Raw genomic sequence first — 19,883 nt, 5'->3', positions numbered from 1 at the left:
GTAGGAATGTAGATGTAATTCCTTGTGGTCTCTTACACCACATTATCCCTTGTTGCTACCAAAAATTTGGAATTCAACTTCACTTCCCTCACTCCCAAAACTGGAAGGGGGGGGGGGGGGGGGGATTACCGAGGTATTGCACAAGGTGGTTGTAGGCCATGTTTGTCAACTTTGCACAATCTCTACCTGAAGAGTTTTTTGTTTTTTTAAATAAGTGCAAAGTAACTTATTTTTCTCCTGACAAGCAGGTAAGGATGGTCAGGGCAGGGGAGATGTAATCGCACCTGCTACAGTTTACACTCTAGCTTTATGTTGATGCAAGGTCTGTTTCTCATTATTCTCTATATGCTTGTTTTTTTCATTCTCGATAAAGCTTGCTGTAGGATTTTTAGGAACAGTCCTGACAGCAAGCCTAACAGAAAGCTGCAGCTTAAAATTAGTGAGGCTGCCACATTACAGCTGAAGCCATAGAAGTAACAACTGAAACTGTTTTCTTTGAGCATTCCCAGAGACCTGAATTTGTGTACAAGCTTTTTTGTCAGATTTAAGTTACAATTGTTTCACACTGATATGAAAAAAAGATTATTGCCAATTATTACCTTTAAATTTTTTTAAATGCATAAATGGAATATTCACAGCCACATAAAGGGGAGAGTTTTAGGGAAGGTGCAAAATATACAAATAGAAGACAGTATTGGACAACTTGTTCAGCTTTGTTTATAGATCCATCACCTTTTTATATCATTTTCATTTTAATGCATTTGCTGCAGTTTACAAGTCTTTCCTTAAAGATTCACAGATCATTAAAATAGTTACATTCTCAAATTATTATTACATTATTTAATTACTGTGTAAACTTCAGCGTAATCAATGCTTCCAATTTTTCATTGGAGAGCCCCACCTGATTACAGGTTGTTTTCTGAAAACAAACTTTTGGATAGGAAAAGTTTCAATACAGTAGAGCAAAGACTGTAGGAATAAGGAAAGTTCCAATTCCTTCACTTCCACTCTCAGTATTATTCCTCTAACAGATTGCTTTCTCCTCGCAACATTAGAAAAAAATCTAGGTCATCCATATATTTAGTATAAATAAATAAGTATTCTTTAGATATTTGGCAGTTGTTAACGCAGATAGTCTTTGATATTTTTTAAAAGGAAGGAAGATATGGCTGGAACCTCAGTCTTTTATGGTCGTCGGTTAAAGTCATTGCTGGCATTGCGGTAGAATAAGAGAGTCCTGGGCTGGGAGGCAACAGTAAGGCTGGACTTGGCAGAACTGGCTGAGCAGACTGAGACGGAACCGTGGGTACCAGCAAGGCAGGACTCGGCACCGCCGGGTGAAGGGAGACACCACGGGTAGCAGAGACGCTGGCGTCCATCCCGTGAGAAGGGCTGGGTGTGACGATATCTGGGTAACAACGATAGGGCAGAAACAAACCAGAGACCAGAGCTTCCACCCTGGCATCTTGCGTCTCGCGTTTAAACTTCATCCGGCGATTCTGAAACCAGGTTTTTATCTGGGGATAAGAAAGAAAGAGTCAAGAACAAACTCGGTCGCCTCGTTGGGTGATGCGCTCTGAGGCCAGCCCCTGCGGCCGCTTAACGGGACGCCCGGTCCCGGTCCCCGCGGTGCGGTGCTCACCTGACTCTGGGAGAGGTTGAGCAAGGCTGCCAGGCGCCGCTTCTCGCTGGCGCCGATGTAGCGCTGCTCGCGGAAACTCCGCTCCAGCTCCCGCAGCTGCGCCGCCGAGAACTTGGTGCGGGGCCGCCCGGGCGCGGCAACGCCGCCTCCTCCTCCTCCTCCTCCCTCCTCCGCTTCGGGGCTGCTCCGCTCCGGACCTCCGGGGGCTGCGGGGCGGGAGCGGGAGCCGCCCGTCAGGGGGCGGGCACGCAGGCAGCGGCCGCACGTGCAGCTGAGCTTCCCCGACGGCCTCGCGCGCGGCGGCTGTTAGCGGCTGTTAGCCCAACGGTCGTTACCTCAGTGGCCGTTACCCCCAACGGTCGTTACCTCAACGGCCCCTACCCCGGCAGTCCCCGCCCGTCGGGGCGGCCGGCACTCACCGAGGTCCCTTGGGCGACTGTCCTGGGCGTCGCGGAGGTGGCGGTGAGCAGTCCGGGCCCCGCCGCAGCTGCTCTGTGCCAGCCACTCCACCGAGAAGCGGCCCTTGTCCATGGGCGCCTCTGCCGCCGCCCGCTCGCAGCCTGTGGGGGGGGGGGTGGTTTGACTCTGGGGGCAAATATTTAAAGCACCTTCCGCGGCGCGGTTTGAAAAGGCCGCGAAGCATCAAATGAGGCCGAGAACAAAGGAGCCCCCGGAGAGGCGCTTTAATGTCCCCTTTCAGGTGATTGTTACATCCGCCTAATCTCGGAGCGCGGCGGTTAGCGGAGCTCAAGGCTGCCTGACCTGGCGCCAAGTTCAGCGCTGAGTCACCCGCCGGCCACGTAGCCGCGGGTAATCGCATCACGCCCTGCGCTCTTTATTCTGCCCCGGCCGGCCTCTCCTCTCTCGGCCAGCCGTGATTTTCCATCTTTATCTCCCCGGCATGAAGGACAAGGATGCAGAAGGGGCTGGTAACAAAAGAGGACATTGAGAGACCTCCTTTGGGAGAGCAAACCCCAGGTTTGCAGTTCTGGAGTGTTTGGTCCAAGGTCTGAAAGAATCCAATTGCCTTTCTAGTGACTCGAGGAAGGAATAAGTATTCCTCGAGCTTAGAAATAGGTGAAAATTACGGACAACCAGCGGTACTAATACCTTCCACTTAGCCTATAAACACCATACAGCCCTTTGTGAGGTCAGGGTGCGCAGATGTTGTTTGAACTAAGAGTATTTCACTACTGTCCATGAGGCTGAGTGCCGTGATTAGGGCGTTCTTCTGCCTCTGAAGCGTGCGGTACAACTGCTGGTCACATCCCTTGATGTAGTATCGCCTTCTTAAAGAACTTTCCGTGGAGAGAAGGTTTGAAACTAGATTACAGGGCCATTAGCACGGCAATTTGTTAGGTCTTTTGTTAGAAAGGAGGGTAGGAAGTTCTGAATTACCTAATAGGCAGTAGTGTGAGTTAATTCTTATGAATTCATTTAAGACTGGGCAACGAAGTTACTCTTCGTTGCTTCATTCAGGATGTTAGACAGGATGAGAAACACCGAGGAAATTACTAGTTGGCTCGAAATAGATCTGTTCTTGTCTTAAAACATCTTCTCGTTTCCCCACACCCCAAGAAAGAAATGTGTGCATTTCAAAGTAAACAATTCTGATGTTTTTATAAAGTAGATCAAAGAAGAGGAGTGCAAACTCTGCTCGGAGGCAGTCTGTTCAAGGATGATTCAGATAAGAGTGAGAAAAGAACCACGTTTAGGGTCTGAAGTGGGCCTGGGATGGTACAGTCCTTATCCTCTACAAACACAGGCTAACACATTTACAGGTAGTTTCAGTAAACAGTCGCCACTGCTTGAGTTTATACAGCCAGAGATAATGAACTAGCTTTCACGCAGAGCTGAACATGTTTGAGACATCATGTTAATTCTCAGACTTCAAAGAAAACCATGTCACTGTGGTGTATTTGCAGTGAGACGGCAAAAGTCAAATAATACTGTTCTTCCAGCTTGTTTTCCTCTGAGGTTGTCTATATTTTCTGAGGCAATAATGGTTTTTCTTTGTTTTTTCCTCTCATACAATGTAATAGATTTACCTGCTCTTTTGTTCAGAGTTCTGAAGCTTGACACGCCATGTTAGATGCTGCCTTGAGTATGCTTCATATATAGTCTATGGTTATGAAATCTTTTCTCCTTGTAATAAGTTATCCTGAATGTCAAACTGAGCAGATTGTTTCTCTTTTTCTAAATCAGCATCAAACTTATAAGAGGTTCCTATGTATTCTGAAGAAATCACTTTGCATAGCTGACACATTTTACTGAAAATCCCATCTGAATAGAGTGACAGGGATGGTATTTGCATTGTATTCATAGCTTCTAATTCCACCTACAGCAATCTACAACTTTTAAAAACTACTGAGATGCAACTTACTAGTTACATCTGTCCTTCTTAATGAAGAAAAAAAATCACGCAAAGCAAAAAACTCTGAGAAATCTGAACACCTCTTTTCTACATTTACTAGCTAAAAGCAATCTTAAGAAAATAAAGAAAAATAAAGAGAGAAACAGGGAGGAGAGTGTTGCTTTGACGACAATCAGAGTTGTAATTCAATATTCAGAGTGATTTTTCTGTAATGTACCATTTCATATATTTTCATTTAGCTTGGTTTCTAGTCCTACAAACAATTCTATAATTGTAAGCATGGAATAACTCCGTTACCTGAATTAATCATAAGTATAATAACTTACGTGGTTGAATCAATTGATCAGAGAGCTTACTGTCCTGCTTAGAATTCTGCACATTAGCCCGGAAAAAATGAACTTTGGAAAAAGGATAAAAACATACACAACTTCTTAAGTGAATGGTTACAATGTATTTAGTGTTACAGATAACATCTAATCAGAAAGACCAGTAAAGCATCATTCCTTTATTATGTTATTGTTTCTACTCGTTAATTATTGTTGCGCTTATTTTAGTAGAAGAACAGCAAAGGGAGTGCCACTATGATGACAGTTTTTAAATTTGCATTTTAGTGTTAATATGGGGTTTAGCGTTTTCTTTTTGCTCTTGTTGTTTTAATCCTTCAGTCATTGATCTTCTTATCACCTGACTAGATTGGAACAATTGGTTTTATAGCATTCAGGAGAAAAGCTTTAGTTTCAAAACTCACAGGAAATCAATACGATATTTTTTGTAGTAGAGTGATATTTCAGATTCATGCGATGGTAAGGCTGCTGCTGATTCCCCACATCTCTTTTCCATGGTACCGAACCACTTAAGAAAACCTTTCTATAATTTCTCTTTAGGTCCTCTGATGTAGTTTATGTAGTTTGCCTTACTACTTAAGAGGCTAGGAATAGGCGTTTTGACATTGTCCAGCTCTTAATGAACATATTTTTAGAAGGGGTGGGGGAAATCTCATTTGTTTAATCTGCTGTTAATAAAGACTTTCATTTAAGTCAGAATTGCTCCTTTTTTTTTTTTTTTTCATGCTGATGATATTTTTTGCATTTAATGCAATTTATTTTAAAACAATACTAATATTTTTATTTTATAATTGTAAACAGGACAGCATAGACATACCATGGTGCTTTTTGGATAAAATAAAATGAATTGGCAACAATATTTTTGTGTTGGTATAACTGTTAGCAGAAAGCCATGAGCTGACATACAATTAAAGTGGCTGTTGTGGCTTGCCTATGTTTTAAATGCTGACATATTTATTGTAAACAGAAGTAGATGTCATAATGAGCAAACTTTCCTGTATTGTCATCTAACTGCACTATGAAAATTGCATAGTGTTCTCCTATGCTATAATTTACATGTTTAAAACAAAATATTTTCTGTGACATGATTGTCTGTAAGACATTTCTGCTGTGTTTCCTTGTGTTTCCTTCAGCTGTTATTATAGCTTTAGTGTTCTTTTTTATAACTTTTTTTTTTTTTTGGCAGACCATTCACCTCTACAGTATTAGAGCAAAACTGAACAAGGACTTCAACAAATGTAGAAGACAGCATATCTGTGGTAAACCCAAGAAAACGTATGTCTAAAATTAATTACATTTTTAAAGGCTAATGTTCATGCATTGAGTGTTATTGCGATGATTTAACAAAGCTACAGAACCTTACTTGAGGCAAACAAAGGATTTCTTCCTTCCATGCTTTTTCCCATGTGTTTCCCCTGTCTATCGAGGAGACCATTTAGGTTTCCAAACTAGAAGGAAACAAAGAGGAGAGAGAACAAAAATCAAGTGGCTTTTTAACAGCCATGAGAGCTAGACCCACTCACTAAAAAGCTGGATGAGTTCCATGACTTGAACAGAGAAAGAAATGGGATGATTCCTTTTAGTAGTGAGTACTGTTGTTGCTTTCTATAGATAAATGCTAGTGTCTTTAGAGTCAAAACTATTATTTTTTTCCAGATGATGACACTAAGGTAAGAAGCATAAGTACTTTGTTTAGGTCTTTAATGGTGATACTCAGAGTTGAATTACAGTAGAAATTCAAGCAAATAGTTGTTTTAAAAAGTTGATATCTGTTAAATATCTATGTTCATGTTCCTGTAGAAGGATTTTATGATACTGTGATAAAATTGTAGATGTAATTCAATATTAATGACTATAAAGTGCTTCTTAGATGGAGGAAAAAAAAACACAACTATTTAGACACCCATCCATTAATTAGCTGTTAGCATTCAGTTTTTCAATCAAGTTAAATGTATCTGGTTGCCACTGATCAGTGAAAGATGATCCTTTCCATCTCAATCCAGCTGCCTCCTATGCTCTGAATTTTGTTCATTTTACACTGTTTTGTTATTTCAGGAAACAAAGCTGGCAAAAACCTAATACTTTAGGGAATACAAATATAGCAACAGGCAAGGGAATTTTTCCCCTTTTGCCAGTGGATAACCATCATATCAACTCGTGTCTGTCAGAGCACCTGTTAAATGTTTCGTGAATCACATAGGAAAGCTCTATGAAACATCAACTCCATATTTAGGTATGTTCAAAAAAGCAAATAAAAATATTGCGGATTATTTATGAGAAGAGAATGTGTACATACGGTATTTTTGTGTATCGCAGAAAAGTGTTTTGAATCTGTCCTTGTTAAAATAATGTTTTAAAAGCAATGTTTATAATTCTCAACTACTTCAAAGTAAAAGCCTGTCTGTTGCAATGGTATAAATATAGAATATTTTTCTTTAGCAAAGCTCTAGAAAGAGGAAATTACAATACTTCATGGCTTGATATCTCAGTTTCCAGAGTGACTGTATTTTGTAGGAGTGACATGCAGATGCATGTGTAACTCACTGGTAAATAAGGCACAATTTTTGAAGATTATTTTCACTTTCATAGCTTCCTCTTTGCCGGCTCTTTTGTATATGCTCAGATTAGGTTAGTTTGGCCCTGCAATATATCACCTACTCTTTGCTCTTGTACTTTATTGAAATGAAGGTCACTTGCTCGCACTGTGCAAGACCTTTTATGATGGTGCTGAATTATGTCACCTTGTTGCATTTCACAGTACTCAAAGTAGAATATGCTAATGGATTAAAAGCATGCACTTCCATTTGTTATGTACTCTCTATATATCTGTGGTTTAGCAATAGTTAGGTAACAGCTTAGTTTTAATAGTGCATTTTGCTCCTGAAAGGGGATAGTTTATTATAATTTTCAAGATCCCTGTCGTAGTGGGTAATGTTTTTCTTCTGTAAATGAGTAACGGGAAAAGTACTTCTAATGGAAAAACACTACTTATTTAGAATTAAAATTCAAATAGTGCTTAATCTGAATCCCCCCCCCCCCCCCAGGTTACTGGGGAAACACACACACAAAGGACAAAAATGCAAGGATATTTGTTTTAAAACTGACCCATCAGAAAATCTGAGCCTGACAGAAGAAATAAGTTGATATGTAATTAAAATTTCTTTTTCTCTTTCTGCTTTCCCTTCACTTGCTGTATAGTTTTTCATATCCACACTGGTAAAGCTTGATCCTACAGAAAGGAGGAGTTGTCCTATGGGGGATTTTTCCCCAAATAATTCATAGTACTATGAAGGTTAAACAGACTCTATTGTAGTGTATGTGTCTTATGAGGTGGAATTATTTATGGAAGATTTAATGTTTTTAAAACAAACAGACAAAAAAAAAACAAAAAAACCCGACAACGCATATGTGCGTCAAAGCTCACTACATTTTGCTAATAGGAGTAACTAGTCATTCCAAGTTCTGAAGAGGGTTATATTATAGAAACAGGTTGCTTACAAAAACAGGAGAAGACCGAAACGACTAAATGGCCTAAAAGTTTTCCCTCCCAGCAGCAGCTCTTGTCTTTCCATATGCTTCATAAAAACCCAGCCTTTTTTTTTTTTTTTTTTTTTTTACTCCATTTCTGCTTTTGCAAGCTCAGTCTCTCCCGGTTCGCCATGCTGTTTCCAATGGCATTCTCTCCGAGTCTGCATTTCTTAATACATCTGCTTCAACTGTCAGCAGGGGGAGCGCTGAGAACGCGGGAGAAACTTGTTCTGGTCTGGCAAGCACTGGTGTGGGAAAAGTACTGCCCAGCCCGTGCAGTTTCCAGCTGTAGCATACCGTAGCAGAGGGAAAGTCTTTGGAGAATGCTGAATTCTCAACAGGTTGTCTCTGGACTCTGTGTGAAGTCTGATTATTTTGACCTGGCTTTTTGGGGGGAGTACACTTGGGACTTTTGAAAGTGTGAACAATTTTCAAGAGGAAAAGGGCAGATATAAACCTAATATTTCCATGCAGACACATACTTTTATGCTGCATGTCAACTCCAGCTGTTGAAAGTTGGAAGAGCTCATTAATTAAATTACTACAGCATTTGTTTGATACAGTAAAAAAAACAGATTAGTTCCAAACTGAGATTTTTTTAGGTAGGGTGTAGGGGTAACCTTTTTTCCCTGTCCGCACACACACATATAATGATTCTTATTTAACTGCACTTATTTGGTGAAAAAGTAAAATTATCAGAGACAAAATATTTGAAGATTTTTTTATTTTTTTTTAAACTAAGAATTTTCATCTTTCTGGGTGTCTTTGGTAAGAGTTCACTAGGTGTCAGAAAACTGTCCCGAATTGGTGCAAGGTAAGCAGGAGGAGGGAGAGGAAAGAGGAGGAAGGGCTATGGGACTTCATTTTCACCAGTGATGTGCTCAGTTCTTCATATAGAACCTTTCTTGTTTACAGGTAGTGATGATTTCTTGGTACCTTTAAACAACAAAGGAAAAAATTTTATGTGGACGCTAGAATGTAAATTTGAGGACTTAGCTTTGGTTTCAGTTAAAAATGAAACTAAAAGTTCATAGTACAGTATGTTAGTGATTTTTTTTTTTCTTAATAGCAAATTACAATACAATACAATAAAATAGCAAATTACAAAACACAATACAATAAAACACAGAGTGTGATTCCTTATTGTTTTCCCACTGCCACTTATGCCGGTACTGACAGGTAGTCTCACGACCTGTAATCACTATCTGTCACTACCCTTATCACTGTAGGTAAATTAGATCTATACATGCCAGTGAGTTTTTGGAAACAGCTAAGATAAACATATTTCCCTCTTGCTAAGTCTTGGCACTTTTCTCTAGGGCAAATCTTTCATGGGCAATAGTGTGTTAGAGAAAGTGAGTACAGAGAAAATGCAAGCACTTGTTTTCCCCTCAAATTGCAATTTCAAAGATGTTCCTAAGCATTCTTCCAATGTAAGTAGCTTCTTCCTCCATTACATTGATGCAGCTGGTTTTGCAGGTATGAAACAAATCAGATCAGTTAATTGATTTGCTTGGAAAAAATAGTTTTTTTTTTTTTTTGTCTGTTACTTTTTTTCTGCGCAGGTTGGTTCTCTGATCTACTTTAAAGGACAGATACGGTAAAGCAAAGGTAGGAATAGGGAGTCATGGGAATTGCAGAACAGTGGTCACGTAATGCTCATTTTTACCAAATATGACAGCATGATTTCTGAAAAAGAGATTGATTCCTGTATTTGTAAGACTGTTGCATGCAGTGATAATGAAAAATTTTGTAATGAGTTTAATTTAGCCTGACCTCTGAAAGGGCTTTTGTTAGATTGTTTTTGATATATTAATATGCTTCAAATATAAATAAACCACAAAATATTAATCAGTATCTCTCAATCCAGTTATACATAAGCTAAAGAAGGGATGATTAAAAAAAGTTAATTGTAAGTGGCAAAATGTACCAAAGAGCTAAAGATTAGCTTTTTTTCTACCACCTGAAAACTTGACAGGATTAATTGAGAAGTCATACTCTGTCAGATCCCAGAGACTTGTTTTGAAGTGGTATTATCACCACCATTGTGTTTCTCTAGCAACATTCATTCTTCAGAAAATCTAGTTTCTGCTTCCAGTTGATTTGTCTGAAGTATTTGTGCTCCTTATTTACAGAACGGTTCCACAACTGTAAACAACCTTACCTAATTGCTTATAGTGCTGCTGCACTTCACTTCACTTTCCAGCATCTGGTTGCACATTCCTGCTCCTTAACTTTTGCTAGGACTGATGCGTTCTGGATTCCTCTGTTGGAGGAAGGCTGAATCATGCTTAACCCACCAAAATAATGGAAAACAGTTCTGGCAGTCCAGGTTTTCTTTTTATTTATTTTTTTTTAAAAAAAACCTTCTGCATTACTAGGCTAAAGTCACCCATGGAAGTGTTTCAAAACTGCTGTAGGCAGTGCAAATTCAGGAAGAGACTAAAAGGACAGAAAAAGGGGGACTGAGAGGTTCCCCTTTTATCTTTTTCACAGCTTTTAATCTGTGAGTGGTTGAAGAGTGTAACATCATAACAAATAGAAAATTTTAGTTGGCCATGAATTATTAAAAGTATAGGTATTGTAACTTAAATTCTTTATTTGGAGACAGTGGAATAGTTTTGTAATATTTATATTTACTGTGCTAATAAACAATAGGTTTAAAAAAACATTTTTAAGCACTTTTTTTTTTTTTTAAGTGAAAGTATTTGTTCCCGGGGGTGTCTTAGCATTTAGAAAAAAAAAATTAAATATAAACTACTAAAGGTTGCTGTTATTTTATTTTTAAAGATGTGTTTTTTACCAGGTGTTCCTACAGATACCGTGCTATATAGAGTTACTTTAACTACAATATTATGTTTTATAAATATTAGAGACTTAATACTGCCGAAATATTCTTCTGTTTGGGAAAAAAAAACTAAGGCTGTTTGGTATAATGAAATGCAGATTTTTTTTTCAAATTGAAAATTTATTCTAACAAAGCTTGGAATGAAATTATTATTCTAAGTGTTCATGACTTAACTTTTGTGTGTGTGCACGCACGCACACTGTGTTTGGTGTCATCATCTATGTCATGTAATTATTGCCAGAAATGATGAATAGCACATACTCTTGCACGTAGAGCAGTACATCTGTCCTTACTGTGATTTCTCTTGATATCAGGGATGTGCATAAATCAGTTTATTGAACTGATAATTTTGGTAACTTATTTTTATAATTTTATTGCTTTTTATAAATAGTTTCGAATTTCAAACTCTCTGCTTCTGTAAAGTCATTTGCTTGTACATCTGATTTTAGAGTTGGGACCTCCAGTATTTCAAATTAGCTTCAAGTATCAAATGTACATACAAACTGATACTATCAATTTGTGTATAAAATATATACTATTTTTCTAGTTCAAAATCACAACATAGAATCTTGAAACAAATCTTGGTTCAGATGAGTTAAAATGGAAAAAAAAAAATCCATTGCCTATTACAGAATACAGAGGAGCAGTTTTACAGCATGTTAGAGTGAAGTCTGGCATGGTTACACCTAGTCATTGTATGAAAAAAGTTGTCTTTATTGTAATACAACCAAAGCCTTTTATTTTTAGCGATTTCTTTAATATAGAATTATAATATTCTGATGTTTCTGCTGATAGAAAGGATAACCCATCTCTGAGGAAAAAAATCTGAACATAAAGTTACTTCAAAACCATAAGCTGGTGAATTTTATTAGCTTGCTTCTTTTATTGGAGGTACATTTGAAATTATCTAGAATAATAAATAATCAAAAGGCTGGGAGTCTTTTGGGATTTAGTGTTTCACTCTTCATGTAACTGGTATAGTGGCAGTGCTCATTAGTGTCTTGATTCATACCTGACTTTATTTTAGTAGTAGAGATTTTTTATCCTTATCTGCAGGTGGAGGTAGTGTGTACCTTCCCCTCCCCACCCACCCTCCCCCAGTGTTCTATTCTTCCCATTTCCCAAAACTTACATGAGAATAGAAAAACATAATGAAAGTATATTTGTTCAAAGGAGTTTTGTTAAAGCAAAAACCCCTTTAACCCAAACCCCTTTACCACAAACCTTGATATGAAGTCATTGAATAAAGATACAGTTGTGTATGCTCTTTTTATTGTCTTTTAATTTAAGCAAGAAAAAGTGACATGTAAATAGAATTGTGCTCTGATAGTAGTGTTAGAGACAATGAAATGAAATGAAACAGTAGCTTGTTAAAATAGCAATTTAGGCTGGAATAGTATGGAATAATAATAACAACCGAGAAATATGGCTTGTAATGCACCCAGTGTTGCTTTTTCAAAGCATATAGTTTTACAAACCTTGATATACTTTGGGATGTAGGATAACACAAACTTTTGATCTGTGTCTGAAATATTAGATTTTTATTTGATATGTGATATGTACAGTTACATTGTTTCATAACAATATTTTTCCCAGAGCTGATATGATTAATTTCTATTTAGGCTAAACAAAAGTAGCTGGACAGAAATATAAAAAAATGTTTAATGTTAATGGGGGGGAGGGGGACTAAATAATTTCTACAGTTCCTCTTCAAAGACACCTGTGGATAAAAGAAAAAGAAGAAAAAAATTAGCATGTTTATTATTTGATTTACTGTTTACTAAATGTCTGTTTTTACGAGATAAGAATTTGTAATTCAACGCAAGCTAACAATCATGAAGAGGTACTTAGAATCTTATAAGATCAGGTCCTAAGAATAACTAGTGCATTGCGGACACCTCACTGGGGTAACATTTGGATGACTGGGCCTTGCATGCCTGAGTCGGCACTGAGTTCAGTGAAGACTGGCTCCCAGCAACTGAGAGATAGGTTCGGAGCTGCACTTTTGTAATCTCTGTGACTACTTTCCCTGTACTTTCAATTGGAGGTTTATAGGGATAAGGACTACAGAAGTAGCTTCTCAGCAATGCATATGCTTTAGATGGAACTTTTCACCAGGCAATATATTAAATATTATAGTTGAATAGATGATTAAAATACTTTTCCCATAAAAAATTAAATCACATTGAAGTAAGAAACATTCAAACATTACTATACAAACAGAGTAAATAACACCATTATCTTTTGTTCAGTTTTTGATGGTTAAGTGAGAGTTTCATAAATTAACCTTTCAGTTCTTCATATGTCTGTGTTCTCTATACATTTCTGTAGTCGTCTTGACAATGCTGTTTGGAATGAATGGTGAAGTACCTCAGTCGCCCCATTTTCCCATGCCTTATGCTTCTTTAGATCCAATTCTCAAAGAAGTATATGCATAGGAAAAAGGAACAACGAGCTGAATCAAGATCAACTCTGCTTGTGTCAAGAGTATAAAGAGTAAACCTGCAATATAAATGTATAGATTAAAAAGTAATATATATATATATATATTTTGCACAATGCTTTTTCTTTCAACTCAATATTATAAGACTGTTAAAAACTAGTTCAGTCTGGAAGAAAAGAAGTTAAAGCATGAAACAACCAACATAAATGCCTATGATTAAGCAGGGACTTAAACTGTTTTGCATTGTAAAAATTCATCAGTGTAATTTCCTATTTTGAAATATATACAAAAAAACACAGAGCTGTCAGAAAGAAAAAATGAAGTCATCTCCGTATAAGTGATCTGAAGATGAATTACAAGTCAGTAACAATACAGTGTCTTTGCTTTAAGAAATCAGAATTACAGCACAATCCTTAAGGGTTTGTGATTTAAAAGTTGCAAAAATACCTATTAGAATTACCCAAAAAATGCATGAGAGAAAAAAAACATTAATAAATTGCAAAATATTGTAAAATCATTTCTGCAAGCAACAGTAAGACTTACCTGGTTAGCTGTCTGATGCTTGAACTGCAATAACTTCATTTTCATGTGAATTTATGCTTTGCTCAAGACCTTGAAGAAGTATGAACAATACGGTGTAACTGTTTTCACAAGTGATAATCAGTTTGCCCCTTGCCAAGGTCTTTGCTGCACCTGCAGATTGGGTGCACAAAAAAGTACTGCTTTGTAAAACTGCTGAAAACTTGGAAAGTATCATTCATAAGTTGGGGGAGGTAAAAATGGGAGTGCAGTGGACTACAGGACTGATAGTAATAATTGAAGTGTTGGCTTTAAATGTACGCTGAGAATGAAAATTTATCGCCTGTTTTCTTTCACATACGTCAATGGTTTGGAAAATGTAAATCTGGGAGAGGACTTCTTGTTCTGAAAGGCTGTGCTGTGTTTTCTGTCTACCTCCCCTAACCTCCCCCCCTATTCTTCCCCAGCACACTTTTTTTGAGAATCTCTATCAATGTCCTTCACTACAAATATGACTTTACTGGGGAGATATCAAGGTCTGTGTACAAGGCTTTTCTCTGCTTATCCAGGCACCAGTGAGGCTCCCTGCTGGATGCCAAGGCTGGGAAATAACTTTTACCATATTTAATCCCATTTCCTAACAAATTATTTAACCATTTTCTTTCAAGTAACTGTCTTTCTGTTAGGATCTCTATTACGATAAAACACTTGATCACCTATGTAAAAAGTTGTAGTTTTGAATGAATGAACTTTTCACCTTCTATTTTACGTATTAGAAGAAGTCTGGAGAGATCAATTTAAATTGTTTGGAATTAATTCAAATTAATTCATAGTACAACAGTGTCACTAGTACCCACCATGCTAATTTTTACATGCTGGTGATTATACGTAACTCTGGGTATGCCTGGAGTTCATTAAGAATACTCTTTCAGAGTTAAAAGATTGGTCAAATTTTCCTTAGATTCTTATTTTACATCTTCTAATCTTAGGTTCATTTTCCTTTTTATCACAACAAATAGTCATTCCATTCTAATTCATGTACAGTGCCTTGAAATAAATAGATATTAGTTTTAGTTTGGAATGAACCTTTCCTTGGATTTTTACAAAAGGTACAGCTGATTCTTTCAGTTTTTCTTCAAAGATGTTCTGTGCTTCTGTACAGAAACCATCCTTGTTGTGTCCCAAAGCAAGTGTTGTGTGCTTTGTGATTTTTGATACACAATGCTCACTTCAGCTTTGCTAGGCTTTCTATTTTCAGTCAGTCACTTACATCACCAGGAAAGAAAACCTATTCTGCACCAAAAAAAAAAAAAAAGACTGTTCAGAGCAGTGCTGAACAGCTTCTCATAGAACAGACGTGCTAGAGGAATTGTCAGTTTTGGAATCTGTACTTCTGGTAAATATGTATCTGTAGAGAAAGGGATTTATTTTTCTCAGGAGATTGAAGGCTAAATTGATGGTTATCAGTTGGGATATAGGAAGTATTTATGCTTTAGTCATGAGTCCTAGGCCATCTAATACACAGTGAAAACATCAAAAAACTTGGAAATGTTACATTTTAATATAATCTGGTGTATGAAATTTTGTTTAGGGGCTGTATCCACAGAAGACCTTAACAACATCTGGAGTGAGGTCTGACAGTTCCTACTTTATGAACAGGAGAGGCTGTTCGGATGTGTTCTGAGTGTAGTACGTTTCCTTACTTGTGTGTGAAGGAGCAGTCTCATGATTTTTCTAATTTCTAATTAGTATTATTTATTTGTTGATTGGGGAAATACCTGGTTTAGCTAGCTGATATGTAATTTATCTGTCTCTCAAGAACAGACTTAGACTGCAGAATTAGACCTTTATTAAGTGATATATTTTGTTCAGACAGATAAATAGAGCAGGCAACTTTGAAATTTTAGAAAAAAAATAATGACATGAACATACTTGTCAATCTTTTGCCTTTGATGTTGAATACAAAAGGTGATCTGATCCCTTTCAGCCTTGAGGCATGATTTCTTAAACGTACTCCATTAAGGCTTTCCTCTGAAAGCCACATGAAGTCTGTAGTTACTGTTAGATATACTAGTATATCTAACTAGATATTTTATCCATTTTATGTGTAATTTGGTATAATAAATATTTATATTTAAAAACTGTTCCAATAAAAGACCTATGCAAGTTTCACTTCTTGCATGAGTAGAGCGGTGGATCATGGCTGTAAGATTTTTTTTAATTATTATTTCATTTTAAAGGCAGGCAAATGAATTAATGAATTATGTAGCACTGCTTTATTTTGGAGGATATTTATTGTTTCAACACGTTCTGAGTTGACTCAATATACCAACAATCCTTTAATATATTTTCAAAACAGCAGATTATAGTGCTTGTGAAGCCCTGGGACACTTTATTTCCACCAGTTTACACTAGAGTTCTCTCTTAGCTGGTGTCTTAAACAGCGTGAAAGGAACTTTCTATTTCATTTATAAGTGGTTGAGTATGGATTGTTTTGCAAAGGTGCCTCAAGATGCTTTTTTTGTTGCTTGTTTTGTTTTGGGAATGTTTTATTTGTATTGTGACACATAGAGCTTTTTATAGCACCTTTATTTTTAATGTTTTGGGCTTTGTGGGAGCAAGGATGAGGTATGTTGGAAAAAAAGCCTCATTTAGGGAAGGGGAGTTTTGGTTACAAACTTTGAGTATTGCTGAATCTACTTTTTTCAATCACATTTTATGCTGATTAAGACTGCCTGCAGGGGTGTAGGGCTATTTGGCTTTGAGTTGCTGCTTATAGACCCCTAAAAATATGGAAGTACTGTATTATTATAATTGTCATTTGTAACTTCTAATGTGAATATCTGGATGTACAATGCCTTGTTGAAGCTGAAAGCTGGCACAAGTTTCAGTTTGCAACATGAAATTTCAGTGGAACTTGCAAGTGAAGGCTGAAGAAGGTTTCTGTGCTGAGTTTCCTTCATGTTAATTTTAAATAAAAGGGTAAGATACATGGTACCTCAAGTAGGCAGGCAACATTGTGCAGAAATTTGCTTTTACACTGAGTGACTAATAGAGTAAGAACATATCCAGGACAGTGGATTACTAGAACATATGGCTTGTATGTTCTCTTTATGTGAATTCTGACCTTCCAATATCCAGCTTCCCTACAAGCACCGTATATTTGGTTGGGAAGGATAAATCAAGGTCACATCAATTTAAGTGTTTCTCTTCAAAAATAAAAATAAAATAAAAAATATATCAGCTCTCCATTTATTATTGAGAGGTGATTCAGTAACTCACTCTCCCCAAAGAAACAGTTAAAAAAAATAATTTATTATTGATTTACATATTATTATTTATTAATATTTATATCATATTATATATTATATTATTATTTATTATTATTTATTATATACAATGTTATTATTTATTACTGAAAATAATGATAACATTACTTTTGAATAGTCTAATGCTGTAATTAGTGAAAATATGGCAGTTATACCTTGGTATGTAAACCCTCCCTTTTCAAGTCTGTATCGCAACTGTTATATTTATAATGAATCTGGATAGCATTACATATGGCAGAATGCTGGCTATTTTAAATGCCTGAGAAGTTCATTTGTGTATTCTTATGCAACTCAAAAGATGGGTGATCACAGGATTGGGAGTACTGTTATTAAATCAGTGATCACATTCCCCTTACCTTAAGCATGAGCATGTTTGGCAAACATGTCCAAATTGATAACCACACTGACAGGACAACAGCCTGGATAAATCTGTGCATCTTTTCCATTAAAACCTCAGCAATTCTATATGATGCATTTTGTTATTTTTAAGAGGAATTAGCAATTATTTTTTATCACTAAAAGTGGTGTTTGAAAAGAATATTTGGAGTTCTCTTGGTGATGGAATATAAAGATGGGATAATATGCTGGAGCTGGAATGGATTTGTCAAGGCTAATGAATCTGACAGAAGCCATATTAGTGTTCTTGGTGTTATTAATTGCCTTGGGGAAGAGGGAGAGTTTGACATTTTTAAACTGATGAAAATCTAATGGCCTATTTTTACTACAATTTTACTTGGCTGCCAGTCTGAGCATTCTGTTTGAACAGGCCCTTTCTAATGCTAAAAGCTATTCTAGATTGCTCATCTAAAACAAACACTTGGAACCTGTTCCTCCATGGATGATTGTTAAACAGTAGCTGCAGCCAGAAGAGAAAGCTAACTGGGCTGTAACACACAGATGTGAGAGAAAGCACTCGATTTATCTTCTGTCAGCCACAAATAAAGCTTGAATTGTAGCTTTGGAACAAAGCAGATCGGAGTGAAATTCAATGGGACTGTAGAGAAAGTTGGAAAAGTATGATTGGGCTGGGAGCATAGAAGTTGAAGATATATTGAGAGTTTGAGTGGTTAGCTCAAGATATTAAGGGTAATATCTTTCAAAAAACTTTGGATATGACAGAGATGGTTCTTTTCTAATAAATATTTTACAGATTTTAAAAATAGAAATATTTAATAGACCTTTTGTCACAGCACCTGAATTAAAACGGATTTGATTTAAAAGATGGAATGTTCATAATTGCACATTCTGTGTAACGTCCAAGAGAAAAAGGATCAGAAATAAACCCCTGGGTTTTATGTGAGTCACTCGTTATATTCTAAACATGTACTGAAGATAAATGTTAACTGGAATGGGATGTGCCCACCTGTGTTGCTGGCTTTCACAGTTGAACATACACACACGTATGTATAGATTCTTCTTTCTTTTATCTTTACTTCCATACTTTTATATTTTTTTAAGTTAATTTTATTGGACTATTTCGACCTTAATTGTACTAGTTCTGATTATACCTATGATGATTATGTTGCTAATTTCAGACAGTTGACATGTAAGGATGTTTAGTATCTACAATGAATTTGACTTTCTTGATGAACATGTGGTTGGTGTGTGCATATTTGTATACATATGTATGTGTGGTTTCAATTACTTTCTGTCTTTTCTGTTCAGCAGCTATGAATGAGTATAATAAAAATGCACATTCTGAAGACACTTTAAAAAACATTCTGAAGGAAGTATTGTTGCTATATTCTAAAAATACTTTGGACTGAAGTGGCCTAAATTGGGAGTGTTTTTAGGACTAATGTTTTAAGACTAATGCACTTTCTGATGTTGGTATGTGATGACTTACTTTTCTGACCCTAATAAATATTTTTACTTCTTTCTAGTTTCAGTTTTTCTCTGAGCTCCTAAGACAGCAACACTCCTTTTTGAATATTATATATTGTTTTAATATTTCTTTATATGTTGCCTTTATGGAGGGTAAGATATCTGACATCAGGTATAGCAACATTTCTAGAAGAGTTGCTCAAGGTCTTTCATACGTAATCAGCACCTATATCAGTCTCCTTTCATTCACTTCTGAGAAGTTGATTTGTGCCTCTGATTAACCAAGTATGACAACGTTCATTGTTTCTTTTTCAAACAAGAATCTTTGGCTTTCTACTTTAAGACAGGACTTTACTTACACATTTATAAAACTTTTTGACAGGCTTTCTAGAAATGTGTTAAAATTCACTGTTTGTCATGTTGTCTACAAGAATTTTCTTGATAAGTTTCTTTGGGGATGATCACATTTCTCATTGTGCTGAATATTTTCTCAGCACAAATTTGTGACGCTGCTTGTCTCATTGTTTTCACCCACTCCCTGTCTTCTGCTTTTCCTTAACTGTATGGAGCAAGAAATATCTTTTGTTTTGTTTTGTTCTCTAATGTGCTTATCAGAATACAGCCAGGGTCTGTTATTATGGCTGTAATAATGATGATGAACTTCTTTCAGTGAAACAACAGCTCTGCATTTCCCTGTGTATTTCACACACACACACAAAAAAATAATAAAAAAATCTGTAGACAGACTCTTCACAGATGTTCAGGGGGGAGCTGAACTTTTGTCTTTACAGACAAAAGTACTGAATTTAAATTATGGCCCAGTAGAGTTATAAATTCTTAATTTATTTTGTAATATGATACAGTAGCCCAGACAAATAAATGTAATTTAATTACTGTTATTAGTAGTATTTGAGGTAAACATAATGAAAAGCATAACTCAAAGATATCATTGAGGTATGTGTTACTTTTATCTGAGGTTAAGCTTATTTGCAAGTTTCATATAATAACATTCTTCTCATGTTGAGATTTTTA

The 19,883-nt window shown here is 36.6% G+C and overlaps 1 protein-coding gene and 1 long non-coding RNA gene across 4 annotated transcripts; both read right to left on the bottom strand.

The window, feature by feature from the left end:
• Positions 1 to 1,148: 1,148 nt before the first annotated feature.
• Positions 1,149 to 5,793, bottom strand: LOC121073441 (homeobox protein vex1-like). 3 transcript variants are annotated; one of them, XM_040564306.1, is made up of 4 exons: positions 5,547 to 5,722; positions 2,062 to 2,104; positions 1,643 to 1,848; positions 1,149 to 1,517 (listed from the first exon to the last, which is right to left on the bottom strand). In XM_040564306.1, the coding sequence occupies exons 1-4, from the start codon at positions 5,610 to 5,612 to the stop codon at positions 1,149 to 1,151; spliced, it is 684 nt and encodes a 227-aa protein (XP_040420240.1). In that variant the 5' UTR covers positions 5,613 to 5,722. The 3 variants fall into 3 exon arrangements, with proteins under 3 accessions (XP_040420240.1, XP_040420239.1, XP_040420241.1); XM_040564307.1 differs by having other exon boundaries at positions 1,155 to 1,517; positions 2,062 to 2,342; positions 5,547 to 5,793; XM_040564305.1 differs by lacking the exon at positions 5,547 to 5,722 and having other exon boundaries at positions 2,062 to 2,337.
• Positions 5,794 to 11,991: 6,198 nt separating this feature from the next.
• Positions 11,992 to 14,481, bottom strand: LOC121073430. Its single transcript, XR_005821707.1, has 2 exons — positions 13,024 to 14,481; positions 11,992 to 12,456 (listed from the first exon to the last, which is right to left on the bottom strand). It is a non-coding gene; the product is annotated as an uncharacterized LOC121073430 (long non-coding RNA).
• Between the last annotated feature and the right edge of the window lie 5,402 nt (positions 14,482 to 19,883).

This window comes from Cygnus olor, chromosome 7 (genome assembly GCF_009769625.2).
Source record: "Cygnus olor isolate bCygOlo1 chromosome 7, bCygOlo1.pri.v2, whole genome shotgun sequence".
Classification (NCBI taxonomy): Eukaryota; Metazoa; Chordata; class Aves; order Anseriformes; family Anatidae; genus Cygnus; species Cygnus olor.
Note: the sequence above shows the minus strand (reverse complement) of the source record. Positions and strands in the feature narration are given on the sequence as shown.

Bases quoted from the DNA above. Each gene is read 5' to 3' on its own strand.
- LOC121073441 (XM_040564305.1), bottom strand. From the start codon at position 2,173: ATGGACAAGGGCCGCTTCTCGGTGGAGTGGCTGGCACAGAGCAGCTGC. The intron at 1,849-2,061 runs GTGAGTGCCGGC...CCCGCCCCGCAG, and splicing joins CAGTCGCCCAAGGGACCTCG to CCCCCGGAGGTCCGGAGCGG. The intron at 1,518-1,642 runs GTGAGCACCGCA...TCTTATCCCCAG, and splicing joins TCAACCTCTCCCAGAGTCAG to ATAAAAACCTGGTTTCAGAA.